Source organism: Mixophyes fleayi, chromosome 4, assembly GCF_038048845.1.
Source record: "Mixophyes fleayi isolate aMixFle1 chromosome 4, aMixFle1.hap1, whole genome shotgun sequence".
Lineage (NCBI taxonomy): Eukaryota > Metazoa > Chordata > Amphibia > Anura > Limnodynastidae > Mixophyes > Mixophyes fleayi.
Window position 1 is genome coordinate 4,802,279 of NC_134405.1, and position 18,523 is coordinate 4,820,801.

Consider the following 18,523-nt stretch of genomic DNA (forward strand, 5'->3'; position numbering starts at 1 on the left):
CAAGTTATATGTAACATGTAACAGTACTTTATTAGAAATGTACACATTAAACATCATTGACTCTTATGTCAAAACATGGTAATAGCCTCTTTAAATACAGTGATACACATACAAAGAAAGGCCAAGACACTTACTGGATGTTGAAAGACCCAGGGCTGCAGCAACTATGACGCTAGGTCCAGGGCACTGCAGATTAGGAGGTCCACTTTATGATGTTATAGGCCTGAAAGGAAGACAAGCCAGGATCTCAGGTACATAAAGTTCCGTCCATGGCATTATTGTTGAGATTTCCCCGGGTGTCATGTGTCTCTTGGAATCACGATCCTGGGCCATATAGGCGACTGCAATCACCTTGATGGATGAAATTATAATTAAATGGTCCTGAACGTGATTGGACCAGTGCTGCTCAAGGTTCGAGAAGATTTATGGGAAGTAAAAATTAATGCAGAGACCACCGGCCTTGAATGGTTGACAGATGCATTACTGCACCCCAAGCCTTGGAAACCAAACGGATATCCCCCGAGAGGAGCTGAAACAAGGACTTTCTTTAGAAAGAGGTTGTGGAGATATTGATAGAAAGTTTTTCAGAGACTATCGAGGAGTCAAATTTTTGGGGCATGAGGGAATCGCATAGGCATGTTGGGCTGTGCTCAGCACCTAGAATTATTGATGTATTTGTGCCATGCCCCATAAGACAGAAACCCAGAGTACCATTTATTTTTTGGGGCAGTGGAGAGTCCAGTGTGAGGCTGCCTTGAAATTTTGGCATTTGTTGTGGAACTTTCCCCGTATGGTGCCAGGTAGACCTCCTGATCCAGATTAAGACCTTTAAGGGTATTTGGAAAAGGAAGACCAATGTCAACGGGACGAACTGCATTTAATAAAATCAGGACAGGTTAACCTATAGGTAGGTACTTTTTGCGATTTCCGTGATACAGATACTACAGCATTGTGTGCTCAGCATAGGACGGTGAGAGGATGGATGGAGACCAGAACGATGGACACCACGGTCCTGTGTAATCCAAAGGAATATTAACCTAACATATCTGGACACGTATCAGTCAGCAGAGTGTAACAAATAAGAACATTTCATCGCATTTCTTGCACTTTATCATTTTCTAGATTCCTTTCGGTAGCAGAGTCTTATTGTAAACAAGCCAGGTAGGATGGACAGTGGTGATAGATGGGAGGGAGTCACAATTTTACAGTTACTTTTACTCAATTAGACAAACTCCAGATATTTACCACCCCACCCCCTGTCCCAACCGTTTCACGGCTTTAGTTTTTAAAGTACAACTGACTGTGCACAGGCGTCAAAAGGAAATAAGTCCTGGATTGTACACCCCTCCAGCAGAGTATGGAGGGTGTCCACGGTTATATCAGTGGGCACTAATAGTGACCCCACACTGGTGACGCAGCGTACAAAATACTGACTGCATGCTCCAGGGACCACATCATCCCAGCCAACCCCCCGATCCCTTCCCCCATTATCACACAGAACAGCGCTCAGCCGGTGTCCAGGGAATCTGTTTATTGAACAAAACAATATCACATTCAATTATGTCCTGAAAAATGTAACTAAATAAAAAAAAATAACGACCAGAGGGGTGGAGGGGGTGGGAGAGAACAAGTGCAATGACTGGGGGTGTGTGGCAGATACAATAAACCAAAGCATTAAAAGAAGTCCACATCCTCCGGTGCATCCAGGTCTCTGTATTCGATAATGGAGCGAGGGTCTCCTCGGATCATCCTGTGTTGGGGGAGGAGGACAGTGAAGAGGAGCCTTCAGCAGATAGTGAGGGGATATTAGGGCATCCATAATATAAGATATCTAACTCACCTGTTGCGGGGTTTCCCTGGATAACCTCCCCCTTGGCCCCTAAAGGCATCGTACCCTCTTCCGGCACCATAAGGATTGGGAGCGAACTGAGGGGCTCCTGGAGAGAGGCGACAATATTAATTCATAATACAAACAAAGGACCACCAGTATCACCCCCAACCTGCCCATACATACCCCCATAGCCCAGGACAGAGGGGCGCGGCTGGCCGTACTGCAAGAGAGCTTGGGGTCCCTGGTGAGCATAAAGCAGCCCAGGGGCCAAACCTGGAAAAAAAAAAAAAAGTGACTTCAGTTTGCTCCTCCCATTGCAGGGTAACACTGGAACATACAGATGGGAGCTACGCTCCCCGCCCCTTGCTGGGTGACAGAAGACAGCTGACCTTGGGCTGCGGCTGCTCCCGGGGGCTGGATGGGTTTCACCTCAGGAAGTGCTGGACGTTTACTGTCCATCAAGAAGTTGTTGAAGAACACGACCTCCTTCTTCACCTCCTCGATCTTCTCCGCGTGTTTGTTGAATATGTGCTTACGGACAAACTCTGGACCCTAAAGCAGAATTAGTAATTAGTGCTGTGGTGCAGAGACCCAGGAGACTCCTCCAATGACAAGTCCCTTTAGATACCACAGGCCTCAGACTCTACAGGAGGAGGTTTAGGTACTTATTAAGAATCACAGCGATTGGCGCCCCCTCCCACTCGTAATGTCCTTGCACAGACCTTAAATTTCTTGCCGCTCAGCGGACACAGCCACTTCTCCTTGCCCAGTTCCTGGGTATTGGCCGTAACAAACTTCTCCACTTCCTGCTCTGGGTCCTTCTTCCCGACCTTCACCGCTTCCTCCTCAGACAGGGTCTCCCGGACGGCAAAGAGAGGGGCCAGCTTCTCCTCGATGGTCTTCTGCCAATCGGCAACTGCGAGGAGAAGAAAGGGTTCAACTACTATGGTGCACCGTGGGAAGATGGTGGGTACGTCAGGCAGCGATACTAAACAAGCGCACCTTCTCTGTGCGACACGCGGTTGGGTGGGATTGGTCCTCGTACGTGCATAATTCCACAGCGAGTCGGCATCTCATCTTCGCTCGGGTAGTCGCAGGTAACGTAATAGTCGACCGAGTGCACAATGCGCAGATATAGGAGGAGCTTGTCCAAGACCTGCATTGCAAACAGAGTAGTTATAATCTGTTCTCCCTACACAGTGACATGTAAACACTGCAAATCAGCATCTACGTCGCTACACAAACCCTACAACAAAACTGGCCAATATCTATTCAGAATGGTTTCACATTGTAGCCAGGGAACATTGTCCAGGCCTATATAAAGTGGAGAGGTCTATACTTCAAGCTGTGTTGTATGTAAACCTTTTACCTTTATGAGCTTGTCATCTCTTTCCAGACTGATCTCGGCTGGGTTCCCCTCTTTCGGGGGCTCCATTCCAGCAGTCCTCCCAGCCCCTAAGAGCAGGTCCTCTTCCTCCGCACTGACCTCATCGATGAGGTAATCTGTGATGTTTTTCAAAATGGGGTTCTGCGCGGCCACCTCCTACAGAGAGAGCGAGCGATGGACATTGCTATTGACCTGAGGCGGAGCTGCCCAATGCCAGAAGTACACAAAACCCTCCTCCGTTACCTGACCATCCCGAGACTCCTTCCAAAGCTGCCCCCTCTCGTCCAGAGCATGGATGAGCCGAGCCGACAGCTTGATGTCATTGCGGAGGATCGGCCGGTGCTGCGTTATTCCGGTCACGTGTCGGATGCGCCACGACAGCTCTCTGTTCACCACTGGGCTCAACTCACATTCACGGAGCTGAAAAGTGGGAGACAAAAGGGAGCGGTATGAAAGACAGAAAGGTCACAGGTTTAGAGTCACTGGGGATTATGAAAGACAGAAATCTAGGCGTAACATGCATGAGGGGGTAAGAACGACAGTGGAGGGGAGCAGTCTGTACCCGGATATTCTGTAGATTCCAGCAAATCTCTTTAATGTTCACTCCTCGGTCAAAGGTCACGTAACCTTTACGTAGAAACCTGTGAAACGCAGAATGAGACCAGTTATTTACACAACGCAGAAAGAGCAGCATTGCTCTATAAGTGATGTCTGTTATCTCACCTCCTATCAGGCTGCGGATCAGACAGCGCCACCCTGAGGAATCCTGGGTACCGCTTACACAGCTAGAAAGAGAGCGAGAGAAAGTGGTGTCAAGTTGGAAGATGGAGCTACTGTGAGAGGATAACAGCCAATGTGAACAGTGTGAGCTGGACGATAGACATTCCTTATACACGAACATAAATGGATGTATGTATCCCACTTATTACGCTGCTATCAATGTGTTGGATATGTCATCTGTACATTATCCTGCAACGGTCAAGGTCGGCTTATACAAACTGGAAGCTGTGGAGGTTTGGGGGGTAGCAGGAACTATAAACCTCCCAGGTCGTCATTTAGGAAGTTTGATAGAAACTACCAAAATATAAAGGTCACGGAGGAGGGATGTAGGCGCAAAAGCCGGTGTCTCACCGCTGTGATCTCATCCTTTGAGATGTTGGGGGGCACACTCGTTATGAAGAGAGAGCACGTTTTGTGTAACGGACGAGGCTTCACGGCGTCGTCCTTCGGTTTCTCTTTTTGTTTCTCCACCTCTTCGTCCTTCTTCGGTGAACCCTCTGCAGAGACAAGCAAGTGTCACCAAAAAGCATCGCAACACAACAGCGCAAGACTTCCGGCTCCCGCACTGTGATAACATTAGTGACACTATCGCCAGATATTTATATAGCGCCACTAATTCCGCAGCGCTGTAACAGAGAACTCGCTCACATCAGACTCTGCCCCAAAAGAGCTTACAGTCTAAATTCCCTAACATACGTGTAAACACACACAGACTACAGTCAGCTTGATAGCAGCCAATAAAGCCACTAATATGATTTTGAAATGTGGGAGGAAACCGGAGCACCCAGAGGAAACCCACACAAACACAGGGAGAACATACAAACTCCACACAGATAAGGCCATGGTCGGGAACTGAACTCATGAACCCAGTGCTGTGAGGCAGAAGTGCTAACCACTGAGCCACTGTGCCTTCAGGGTAGGGGGGTTAGACACACCCCCTCTACAGGAGGCAGCTACACCCACCTTGTCCGTTCTGTCCTTGGTTCTCAGGTTTGGGACTGGCTGGCTCGGAAGCGGTGCCAGATTCGGAATCGCTGCCATCGTCGCTGTCTCCACTCCTCTTTCTTTTTCTCTTACTGGACTGAGAAATAAAAACAACAATGAATTCTGTGAGTCTTAATACACACTATTACCGAGATCTGTCTCTTAATCCAAGGGGAAAATCCCATCTTTGTACCTTTCTGGTTTCGCGTTCTGGTTCCTCCTTTTCTACTTTCCTCTCTTCTTCCACTTCCGGTTTTGGAGGCTTTTCCTCCTCTTCGACCTTTTCTGTATTATCAGTCTAGAAAATAAGTCTGTATGGTCAATATCTAACACCACCCGTCCCCTATCCATGCAAGATCCGCTCCGCACCAACCGCTCACCTTAGCGGACACTTCCTTCTCCTCAGCCGGCTTACTCTGACCCTCGGAGGTCCGAGCTTCCTCCTTCTTCGCGGCCTCTTTCTTTGCAGCCTCACGTTTCGCCTGCTCTTCCTCCTCATCGAGTATCTTCAGGTCAATGTCTGTCCCTCCTTCCATCTTTATTACGGCTGCGAGAGAAAAGGGTATTGGTTAGCAGAGGGGCTTTGGGGCCAGACATAAGGAAGGTGACTACCATCTGGGCACAGGAGACCCAAAACCACAAGGTAGCCACAGCAGACATGGTGGTTTAAGGAGAACGTAGGATTGCGTTACCTGCGTCCAACACTTTGATGATGGAAGGGGCCTTCTCCATGTCCAGCTGGATTTCATTTAACCATCCGCTGTCCGTTAAGAAGAGGAAAGCATTGAGTCGATTCCGTAGAGCAGCCTGGGACTCCTGCCTGTGGCGGCCCACTTCGTCTGGGTGATACTTGGATCGGAACCTGGGGAGAAGTGGCGATGTATAGGAAGAAATGGGGGAGGGGGGGTGGGAGAGAGGAGGCGATGGGAGGAAAGGAGACAGGGAGGTGTTTTAGGTTACAATGAAAATACATTGGCATCAAATCAACAGCTATAAACCCCCAACACTGACATAGCCCTGTATACAACCTGTTCATCTCATACCCAGCCAGACCTCCAGAGTACCCATCAGCATTAACCATTACCACCCACAGCCCCTAGTCTCATTAAACCCCAAAACTGAAATTATATTCTATTACCCCTGCAGCTGAAGCCCCACCCCATGGGAGGCTACAGTAATCTGAAACACTACAACATCACTGACGTATGACTCAATCACAAAGAGCAAGATTGTCAGGCTGTCACTGCCTGCTCAGCACTACTACGTACACAGGAGCTCATCTCATTAAGCGTATTATACAGCTGAGGAAAAAACAGCCAAGTATATTAATGTTATATTGTGGCTTTACTGCCCCCACCCCCCTTGTATATGGGGGTTGTACTCAGATGTGCCCCTCTCATCTCCACATTCATCTGCAGCTCACCCAGGTCTTCCTCACCCACCAACACTATAACCCCCAACCCAACAACCTCCCACCAAACAACAGAGGCTTATTTCATAAAACACGAGAACCCACAGCCAACCCAAGTGTTACCTGGTCCGCACCGGGCAGCAGTTTCGTAACAAAACATTTATATTTTCACCAATATCCTCTGGAATTCTATGAGGTTTTTTTGTTTGTTTTTTTATTTGGGGAGTTTTGTTTTACATTGCGGCCTGACTGGCTAATCCCTATGACATTTAAACACTAATGAAAACAAAAAAACCTGACTGTCTAATTCCGGAAAAAAAACTCGAATAAGAAAAAAAAAACGGCAAAAAAAAAAAAAAAACGGTCGCCAGGAGGAGGATTTCTGCATCTTGAACGTCTTCAGAGAAGGAGAAAATTGCATTTTAGGTTACAGGGAGAAGTTACATATCAAATAAAATACATGCAAATAATAGCAATTATACAGACAACAAGCAGAGGGACCGGGGGCAATAAGAGAAGGCGGTGAGAGGAGAGGAGGCATCAAGAGGACACTTAAGGAACAGAAAAGGAAAGTTGGGGAGACATGGAGAAACGGAGGATTGGGGAGATCTTCGCATTGAAGATAAGAGGGTCTTCGTACCACTCCTCATCTTTGTGTGCCAGGAAGAAGTCTTGCATCTGCTGACGCCGGAACTCCATCTTGTACTCGTTGTAGCGTCGTACGGCCTCCGTCTCATCCACAGAGTCCTCCAGAGACAGCAGAAACTCTTTGAAGGTTTTCATCACGGGGGTCGGAGTCCCCATGTCCACTTCGTGAAGGTTCCCCAACCTTAGGAGAGAAGCAACACAAGATGTTCCGTACAATGAAAAGTCCGCTCCCAACTATAGTGACTTGCGGAACAAATTACTCAGACTCTCAAATACTTACCTTGCCTGTATGGGGATCCCGTGGTGTGGCATTACATGCATCTCTGGATGAGCCCAGGGCTGCGGAGGACCATACGTTGGACCACCGGAAGAGCTGGAGTATGGCATGTCGTATCCGCTATGGTAAGGGTCCGAGCTGTGATCATCCCTGACACAAAACACAACCAGCGTCAATAAAGAAAACACTCACTGGGGTGGGGGATTACAGACTTATCGCCCTCTTCTCAGTATCCAGCCTACCAATCTCTCCTCATGCGTTTCTGGGGTGGGCTGAGTTCATGTCGGGGTGGAGAGAATCTCTCTCTCCTGCTTCTGTCATAGTCTCTGTACTCTCCCCTGCTCCGCCTCTCCCGTCCTCTATCCCAATCCCTGAAAGAAAGATTAGAGTGTCAGCGATAATGCAGATATTCCATGTACTCTTCGCTCGTCGGTGACGCAGTGACTACAACATACAAACTGATTAACTGTGGAGAGATTTAGCAAGAACTCTCTCCATGGGGTCACTGCAGAAACATAAGGGGCGTGAGAGCCTACAGGGTAATAAGATAGGATCCCTGGGATCCCTTGCACCTAGTCACCCTACAGACAGGAACCACAGGAGGCTAGAAACACACCAAGGAGCGCTAATACACAGAGAGAGCACAGCCGCATTGTAGACGTTCTCCTCACCTATCATTCCAGTCATCTCGCCTCCTCTCCTCTCGCTCCCTAGACCTGTCGCAGTCGCTCCGCTCTCTCCGGAACTTATCTCTCTGCCTTCGGTCGTACTCGTCGTCGCTGTCAGCCATTTTGTGTGAGTTCTGCAGAACGGCGCTGGGAGGAGAAAGAGGGTTAGAGACCATCGGGGATATAAGACACCACTGTATTGTACACCGAGGAGCACCAGCCTCACACTGGGAGCCCCCTCCCCAGCGATACACCGACCCCATCCCTCAGTCACCGGTCTCCACAGCCTCACCCACAGGGTGGGGGTCACACACATACATACATATCCCCACCAACCCCATCCCTCAGTCACCACAGCCTCACCCACAGGGTGGGGGGTCACACACATACATACATATCCCCACCAACCCCATCCCTCAGTCACCACAGCCTCACCCACAGGGTGGGGGTCACACACATACATATCCCCACCAACCCCATCCCTCAGTCACCGGTCTCCACAGCCTCACCCACAGGGTGGGGGTCACACACATACATACATATCCCCACCAACCCCATCCCTCAGTCACCGGTCTCCACAGCCTCACCCACAGGGTGGGGGTCACACACATACATACATATCCCCACCAACCCCATCCCTCAGTCACCGGTCTCCACAGCCTCACCCACAGGGTGGGGGTCACACACATACATACATATCCCCACCAACCCCATCCCTCAGTCACCGGTCTCCACAGCCTCACCCACAGGGTGGGGGTCACACACATACATACATATCCCCACCAACCCCATCCCTCAGTCACCGGTCTCCACAGCCTCACCCACAGGGTGGGGGTCACACACATACATACATATCCCCACCAACCCCATCCCTCAGTCATCGGTCTCCACAGCCTCACCCACAGGGTGGGGGTCACACACACACATACATATCCCCACCAACCCCATCCCTCAGTCACCGGTCTCCACAGCCTCACCCACAGGGTGGGGGTCACACACATACATACATATCCCCACCAACCCCATCCCTCAGTCACCGGTCTCCACAGCCTCACCCACAGGGTGGGGGTCACACACATACATACATATCCCCACCAACCCCATCCCTCAGTCACCGGTCTCCACAGCCTCACCCACAGGGTGGGGGTCACACACATACATATCCCCACCAACCCCATCCCTCAGTCACCGGTCTCCACAGCCTCACCCACAGGGTGGGGGTCACACACATACATATCCCCACCAACCCCACCCCTCAGTCACCGGTCTCCACAGCCTCACCCACAGGGTGGGGGTCACACACATACATACATATCCCCACCAACCCCATCCCTCAGTCACCGGTCTCCACAGCCTCACCCACAGGGTGGGGGTCACACACATACATATCCCCACCAACCCCATCCCTCAGTCACCGATCTCCACAGCCTCACCCACAGGGTGGGGGGTCACACACATACATACATACATATCCCCACCAACCCCATCCCTCAGTCACCGGTCTCCACAGCCTCACCCACAGGGTGGGGGTCACACACATACATACATATCCCCACCAACCCCATCCCTCAGTCACCACAGCCTCACCCACAGGGTGGGGGTCACACACATACATACATACATATCCCCACCAACCCCATCCCTCAGTCACCGGTCTCCACAGCCTCACCCACAGGGTGGGGGTCACACACATACATACATATCCCCACCAACCCCATCCCTCAGTCACCACAGCCTCACCCACAGGGTGGGGGTCACACATACACATACATATCCCCACCAACCCCATCCCTCAGTCACCGGTCTCCACAGCCTCACCCACAGGGTGGGGGTCACACACATACATACATATCCCCACCAACCCCATCCCTCAGTCACCGGTCTCCACAGCCTCACCCACAGGGTGGGGGTCACACACATACATACATATCCCCACCAACCCCATCCCTCAGTCATCGGTCTCCACAGCCTCACCCACAGGGTGGGGGGTCACACACATACATATCCCCACCAACCCCACCCCTCAGTCCTCGGTCTCCACAGCCTCACCCACAGGGTGGGGGTCACACACATACATACATATCCCCACCAACCCCATCCCTCAGTCACCGGTCTCCACAGCCTCACCCACAGGGTGGGGGTCACACACATACATATCCCCACCAACCCCATCCCTCAGTCACCGGTCTCCACAGCCTCACCCACAGGGTGGGGGGGTCACACACATACATATATACATATCCCCACCAACCCCATCCCTCAGTCATCGGTCTCCACAGCCTCACCCACAGGGTGGGGGTCACACACATACATACATATCCCCACCAACCCCATCCCTCAGTCACCGGTCTCCACAGCCTCACCCACAGGGTGGGGGTCACACACATATATACATATCCCCACCAACCCCATCCCTCAGTCACCGGTCTCCACAGCCTCACCCACAGGGTGGGGGTCACACACATACATATCCCCACCAACCCCATCCCTCAGTCACCACAGCCTCACCCACAGGGTGGGGGTCACACACACACATACATATCCCCACCAACCCCATCCCTCAGTCACCGGTCTCCACAGCCTCACCCACAGGGTGGGGGTCACACACATACATACATATCCCCACCAACCCCATTCCTCAGTCACCACAGCCTCACCCACAGGGTGGGGGTCACACACATACATACATATCCCCACCAACCCCATCCCTCAGTCACCACAGCCTCACCCACAGGGTGGGGGTCACACACATACATACATATCCCCACCAACCCCATCCCTCAGTCTCCACAGCCTCACCCACAGGGTGGGGGTCACACACATACATATCCCCACCAACCCCATCTCTCAGTCACCGGTCTCCACAGCCTCACCCACAGGGTGGGGGTCACACACATACATACATATCCCCACCAACCCCATCCCTCAGTCACCGATCTCCACAGCCTCACCCACAGGGTGGGGGTCACACACATACATACATACATACATATCCCCACCAACCCCATCCCTCAGTCACCGGTCTCCACAGCCTCACCCACAGGGTGGGGGGTCACACACATACATACATACATATCCCCACCATCCCCATCCCTCAGTCTCCACAGCCTCGCCCACAGGGTGGGGGTCACACACACACACATCCCCACCAACCCCATCCCTCAGTCACCGGTCTCCACAGCCTCACCCACAGGGTGGGGGTCACACACATATATACATATCCCCACCAACCCCATCCCTCAGTCATCGGTCTCCACAGCCTCACCCACAGGGTGGGGGTCACACACACACACATCCCCACCAACCCCATCCCTCAGTCACCGGTCTCCACAGCCTCACCCACAGGGTGGGGGTCACACACATATATACATATCCCCACCAACCCCATCCCTCAGTCATCGGTCTCCACAGCCTCACCCACAGGGTGGGGGTCACACACACACACATCCCCACCAACCCCATCCCTCAGTCACCGGTCTCCACAGCCTCACCCACAGGGTGGGGGTCACACACATATATACATATCCCCACCAACCCCATCCCTCAGTCTCCACAGCCTCACCCACAGGGTGGGGGTCACACACATATATACATATCCCCACCAACCCCATCCCTCAGTCTCCACAGCCTCACCCACAGGGTGGGGGTCACACACATATATACATATCCCCACCAACCCCATCCCTCAGTCACCGGTCTCCACAGCCTCACCCACAGGGTGGGGGTCACACACATATATACATATCCCCACCAACCCCATCCCTCAGTCACCGGTCTCCACAGCCTCACCCACAGGGTGGGGGTCACACACATACATATCCCCACCAACCCCATCCCTCAGTCATCGGTCTCCACAGCCTCACCCACAGGGTGGGGGTCACACACATACATACATATCCCCACCAACCCCATCCCTCAGTCACCGGTCTCCACAGCCTCACCCACAGGGTGGGGGTCACACACATACATACATATCCCCACCAACCCCATCCCTCAGTCATCGGTCTCCACAGCCTCACCCACAGGGTGGGGTCACACACATACATACCCCCACCAACCCCATCCCTCAGTCATCGATCTCCACAGCCTCACCCACAGGGTGGGGGTCACACACACACATACATATCCCCACCAACCCCATCCCTCAGTCACCACAGCCTCACCCACAGGGTGGGGGTCACACACATACATACATACATATCCCCACCAACCCCATCCCTCAGTCATCGGTCTCCACAGCCTCACCCACAGGGTGGGGGTCACACACACACACATCCCCACCAACCCCATCCCTCAGTCACCGGTCTCCACAGCCTCACCCACAGGGTGGGGGTCACACACATACATACATATCCCCACCAACCCCATCCCTCAGTCACCGGTCTCCACAGCCTCACCCACAGGGTGGGGGTCACACACATACATACATATCCCCACCAACCCCATCCCTCAGTCACCGGTCTCCACAGCCTCACCCACAGGGTGGGGGTCACACACATACATATCCCCACCAACCCCATCCCTCAGTCACCGATCTCCACAGCCTCACCCACAGGGTGGGGGGTCACACACATACATACATACATATCCCCACCAACCCCATCCCTCAGTCACCGGTCTCCACAGCCTCACCCACAGGGTGGGGGTCACACACATACATACATATCCCCACCAACCCCATCCCTCAGTCACCACAGCCTCACCCACAGGGTGGGGGGTCACACACATATATACATATCCCCACCAACCCCATCCCTCAGTCATCGGTCTCCACAGCCTCACCCACAGGGTGGGGGTCACACACACACATACATACATATCCCCACCAACCCCATCCCTCAGTCACCGGTCTCCACAGCCTCACCCACAGGGTGGGGGTCACACACACACACACATATCCCCACCAACCCCATCCCTCAGTCACCACAGCCTCACCCACAGGGTGGGGGTCACACACATACATACATATCCCCACCAACCCCATCCCTCAGTCACCGGTCTCCACAGCCTCACCCACAGGGTGGGGGGTCACACACATACATACATATCCCCACCAACCCCATCCCTCAGTCACCACAGCCTCACTCACAGGGTGGGGGTCACACACATACATATCCCCACCAACCCCATCCCTCAGTCACCACAGCCTCACCCACAGGGTGGGGGTCACACACACACATACATATCCCCACCAACCCCATCCCTCAGTCACCGGTCTCCACAGCCTCACCCACAGGGTGGGGGTCACACACATACATACATATCCCCACCAACCCCATTCCTCAGTCACCACAGCCTCACCCACAGGGTGGGGGTCACACACATACATACATATCCCCACCAACCCCATCCCTCAGTCACCACAGCCTCACCCACAGGGTGGGGGTCACACACATACATACATATCCCCACCAACCCCATCCCTCAGTCTCCACAGCCTCACCCACAGGGTGGGGGTCACACACATACATACATACATATCCCCACCAACCCCATCCCTCAGTCACCGGTCTCCACAGCCTCACCCACAGGGTGGGGGTCACACACATACATATCCCCACCAACCCCATCTCTCAGTCACCGGTCTCCACAGCCTCACCCACAGGGTGGGGGTCACACACATACATACATATCCCCACCAACCCCATCCCTCAGTCACCGATCTCCACAGCCTCACCCACAGGGTGGGGGGTCACACACATACATACATATCCCCACCAACCCCATCCCTCAGTCACCGGTCTCCACAGCCTCACCCACAGGGTGGGGGGTCACACACATACATACATACATACATATCCCCACCAACCCCATCCCTCAGTCTCCACAGCCTCGCCCACAGGGTGGGGGTCACACACACACACATCCCCACCAACCCCATCCCTCAGTCACCGGTCTCCACAGCCTCACCCACAGGGTGGGGGTCACACACATATATACATATCCCCACCAACCCCATCCCTCAGTCATCGGTCTCCACAGCCTCACCCACAGGGTGGGGGTCACACACACACACATCCCCACCAACCCCATCCCTCAGTCACCGGTCTCCACAGCCTCACCCACAGGGTGGGGGTCACACACATATATACATATCCCCACCAACCCCATCCCTCAGTCATCGGTCTCCACAGCCTCACCCACAGGGTGGGGGTCACACACACACACATCCCCACCAACCCCATCCCTCAGTCACCGGTCTCCACAGCCTCACCCACAGGGTGGGGGTCACACACATATATACATATCCCCACCAACCCCATCCCTCAGTCTCCACAGCCTCACCCACAGGGTGGGGGTCACACACATATATACATATCCCCACCAACCCCATCCCTCAGTCTCCACAGCCTCACCCACAGGGTGGGGGTCACACACATATATACATATCCCCACCAACCCCATCCCTCAGTCACCGGTCTCCACAGCCTCACCCACAGGGTGGGGGTCACACACATATATACATATCCCCACCAACCCCATCCCTCAGTCACCGGTCTCCACAGCCTCACCCACAGGGTGGGGGTCACACACATACATACATATCCCCACCAACCCCATCCCTCAGTCATCGGTCTCCACAGCCTCACCCACAGGGTGGGGGTCACACACATACATACATATCCCCACCAACCCCATCCCTCAGTCATCGGTCTCCACAGCCTCACCCACAGGGTGGGGGTCACACACATACATACATATCCCCACCAACCCCATCCCTCAGTCACCGGTCTCCACAGCCTCACCCACAGGGTGGGGGTCACACACATACATACATATCCCCACCAACCCCATCCCTCAGTCATCGGTCTCCACAGCCTCACCCACAGGGTGGGGTCACACACATACATACATATCCCCACCAACCCCATCCCTCAGTCATCGATCTCCACAGCCTCACCCACAGGGTGGGGGTCACACACACACATACATATCCCCACCAACCCCATCCCTCAGTCACCACAGCCTCACCCACAGGGTGGGGGGTCACACACATACATACATATCCCCACCAACCCCATCCCTCAGTCACCGGTCTCCACAGCCTCACCCACAGGGTGGGGGTCACACACATACATACATATCCCCACCAACCCCATCCCTCAGTCACCGGTCTCCACAGCCTCACCCACAGGGTGGGGGTCACACACACACATACATATCCCCACCAACCCCATCCCTCAGTCATCGGTCTCCACAGCCTCACCCACAGGGTGGGGGTCACACACACACATACATATCCCCACCAACCCCATCCCTCAGTCACCGGTCTCCACAGCCTCACCCACAGGGTGGGGGGTCACACACATACATACATATCCCCACCAACCCCATCCCTCAGTCATCGGTCTCCACAGCCTCACCCACAGGGTGGGGGTCACACACATACATATATACATATCCCCACCAACCCCATCCCTCAGTCATCGGTCTCCACAGCCTCACCCACAGGGTGGGGGTCACACACATATATACATATCCCCACCAACCCCATCCCTCAGTCATCGGTCTCCACAGCCTCACCCACAGGGTGGGGGGTCACACACATACATACATATCCCCACCAACCCCATCCCTCAGTCACCGGTCTCCACAGCCTCACCCACAGGGTGGGGGGTCACACACATACATACATATCCCCACCAACCCCATCCCTCAGTCACCGGTCTCCACAGCCTCACCCACAGGGTGGGGGGTCACACACATACATACATATCCCCACCAACCCCATCCCTCAGTCACCGGTCTCCACAGCCTCACCCACAGGGTGGGGGTCACACACATATATACATATCCCCACCAACCCCATCCCTCAGTCACCGGTCTCCACAGCCTCACCCACAGGGTGGGGGGTCACACACATACATACATATCCCCACCAACCCCATCCCTCAGTCACCGGTCTCCACAGCCTCACCCACAGGGTGGGGGTCACACACATACATATCCCCACCAACCCCATCCCTCAGTCACCACAGCCTCACCCACAGGGTGGGGGGTCACACACACACACATACATACATACACACATACATACATACATACATACATACATACATACATGTTACCTGGTCTCCTCCCGGTGTTTCTGCCCTCGCTGGAACCGTCTCTCTCAATGGCAACAAAGATGGAAGCGGGAAGATGAATAACACGTCACTTCCTGTCCTCGCCGGATACACGTCACTGCGGGCGGTGTCTCAGCCGAGAGGGGCGGCGGGAAGGCCTAGCCGCCATCTTATGTAAGGGCAACGGGGAGGGAGGGGAGGTTCGTCCGGATTATACACAGGGTATGACAGAAATACGGGCAGATAAGCCATAGAGCTGCTCGGTTACTGTGATTCCCGGGGAGAAATAGTCGTTGGAGCGAGTCCGGGCTCCCACGGGCCCTGGTGGAGCCAGACACAAAGATGGCGGCGGAGGCGTCACCTGAGGAGGACACTGCGGGGACTGTGCAGAGATGTACAGTGTGTGAAGGGAGGTGGGGTTATCATATGGATTCATTTAATCCAGTATGCTGTAATGTAAATAAGTGAAGGATTCAGAGGCAGACTCTTATATAAATAGTGATGTGGATAAATGCAGAGTTTATTCATCATGGCCGCCCTCTGGTATGATCATACCTGTCATACCTCCCTACAGCGGGACAGTCCTGATTTGGGGGGGCTCCCATGGTTAGGGGCATTTGTCCCATTTCCTGGACAGCTGGATGTTGTAGCCCCATTGACGGGGCCCTTTATATACCATATGGCTTCCAAGGCGCTGGGTATGTTCCCTGGGGGACGTGGTGCACCCCATCATTACCTCAATGTTCAGATGCACATATTGTCTGCTATTACAGTGAGACACCTCTGCTCATTGTTCTGTGGGTACATCAGGAACAGCGAGCATTAAGTTTATGCACAGAGTCCATATTTGCAGTGTTGGCCCTTCTTTTTGAAGACCTCTGCAGTGCACCCTGGCAGCTGTCAATCAGCTTCTGGGCCACATATTGACTGATGGCCGCCCATTCTTATCTAATCAATGCTTGGAGTTTGTCAGAATTTGTGGGGGTTTTTTTCGTCCACCCGCCTCTTGAGGACTGACCACAAGTTCTCAATGGGATTAAGTTCTGAGGAGTTTCCTGGCCATGGACCCAAAATTTCGATGTTTTGATCCCCGAGCCACTTAGTTATCACTTTTGCCTTATGGCAAGGTGCTCCATCATGCTGGAAAAGGCATTGTTCATCACCAAACTGTTCTTGGATGGTTGGTAGAAGTTGCTCGTGGAGGACGATTCGGTATCATTCTTTATTCATGGCTGTGTTCTTAGGAAAAATTGTGAGTGAGTCCACTTCCATGTCTGAGAAGCAACTCCACACATGACTGATCTCAGGATGCTTTACTGTTGGCATGACACAGGGCTGATGGTAGCGCTCACCTTTCCTTCTCCGGACAAGCGTTTTTCCAGATGCCCCAAACAATCTGAAAGTGGATTCATCAGAGAAAATGACTTTACCCCAGTCCTCAGCAGTCCAATCCCTGTACCTTTTGCAGAATATCAGTCTGTCCCTGATGTCTTTCCTGGAGATAAGTGGTTTCTTTTCTGCCCTTCTTGACACCAGGCCGTCCTCCAAAATTCTTCCCCTCACTGTGCGTGCAGATGCACTCACACCTGCCTGCTGCCATTCCTGAGCAAGCTCTGCACTGGTGGTGCCCCAATCCAGCAGATGAATCAACTTTAGGAGTCAGTCCTGGGGCTTGCTGGACTTTCTTGGGCGCCCTTAAGCCTTTTTCACAACTATTGAACCTCTCTCTCCTTGAAGTTCTTGATGATCCGATAAATGGTTGATTTAGGTGCAATCTTACTAGCAGCAATATCTTTGCCTGTGAAGCCCTTTTTGTGCAAAGCAATGATGACTGCATGTGTCTCCTTGCAGATAACCATGGTTAAATGAGGAAGAACAATGATTTCAAGCACCACTCTCATTTTAAAGCTTCCAGTCTTATTCTAATTCAGTCAGCATGACAGAGTGATCTCCAGCCTTGTCCTCGTCAACAATCTCACCTCTGTTAACGAGAGAATCACTGAACTGATGTCAGCTGGTCCTTTTGTGGCAGGGCTGAAATGCAGTGGAAATGTTGTTTTTGGGATAAAATTCATTGTCACGGCAAAGAGGGACTATTAAATTAATTGCAATTCATCTGATCACTCTTCATTACATTCTGGAGTATATGCAAATTGCCATCATAAAAACTGAGGCAGTAGACTTAGTGGAAAATAATATTTGTGTCATTCTCAAAACTTTTGGACATGACTGTAGAGGCGAACTTGCAATTTCATTGCCAGGTCAATAGGTCTAATTTGGAAGATCTTCACAAGGTCTTGAAAAACCTCAGGAAGGAGGGTCCAGGTGCTGATGGATCAGGAAGTCCTTGTCACAGTATCTGGTTTGCTGAGATTGTTTGGTATGAAATGTTCCTCACACTGCAGGATGCAAGATGCTTCTCTCATGGTCTGGGGAGTACAAATTCCCCCTTATTTTTCATATAAGCCACC

At 52.6% G+C, this 18,523-nt stretch overlaps 1 protein-coding gene across 1 annotated transcript; it reads right to left on the minus strand.

Moving 5' to 3' along the window:
* Nucleotides 1-1,516: 1,516 nt before the first annotated feature.
* SRRT (serrate, RNA effector molecule) lies at nucleotides 1,517-16,146 on the minus strand. The gene is made up of 20 exons (XM_075206178.1): nucleotides 16,056-16,146; nucleotides 7,990-8,133; nucleotides 7,561-7,689; nucleotides 7,322-7,468; nucleotides 7,034-7,222; nucleotides 5,675-5,844; nucleotides 5,363-5,529; nucleotides 5,176-5,280; nucleotides 4,962-5,079; nucleotides 4,350-4,495; nucleotides 3,942-4,003; nucleotides 3,781-3,859; nucleotides 3,462-3,638; nucleotides 3,201-3,374; nucleotides 2,834-2,987; nucleotides 2,554-2,747; nucleotides 2,221-2,383; nucleotides 2,015-2,104; nucleotides 1,841-1,937; nucleotides 1,517-1,750 (listed from the first exon to the last, which is right to left on the minus strand). Exons 2-20 carry the CDS (start codon nucleotides 8,106-8,108, stop codon nucleotides 1,675-1,677), a joined length of 2,556 nt encoding a protein of 851 aa, XP_075062279.1. The 5' UTR covers nucleotides 8,109-8,133; nucleotides 16,056-16,146; the 3' UTR covers nucleotides 1,517-1,674.
* Between the last annotated feature and the right edge of the window lie 2,377 nt (nucleotides 16,147-18,523).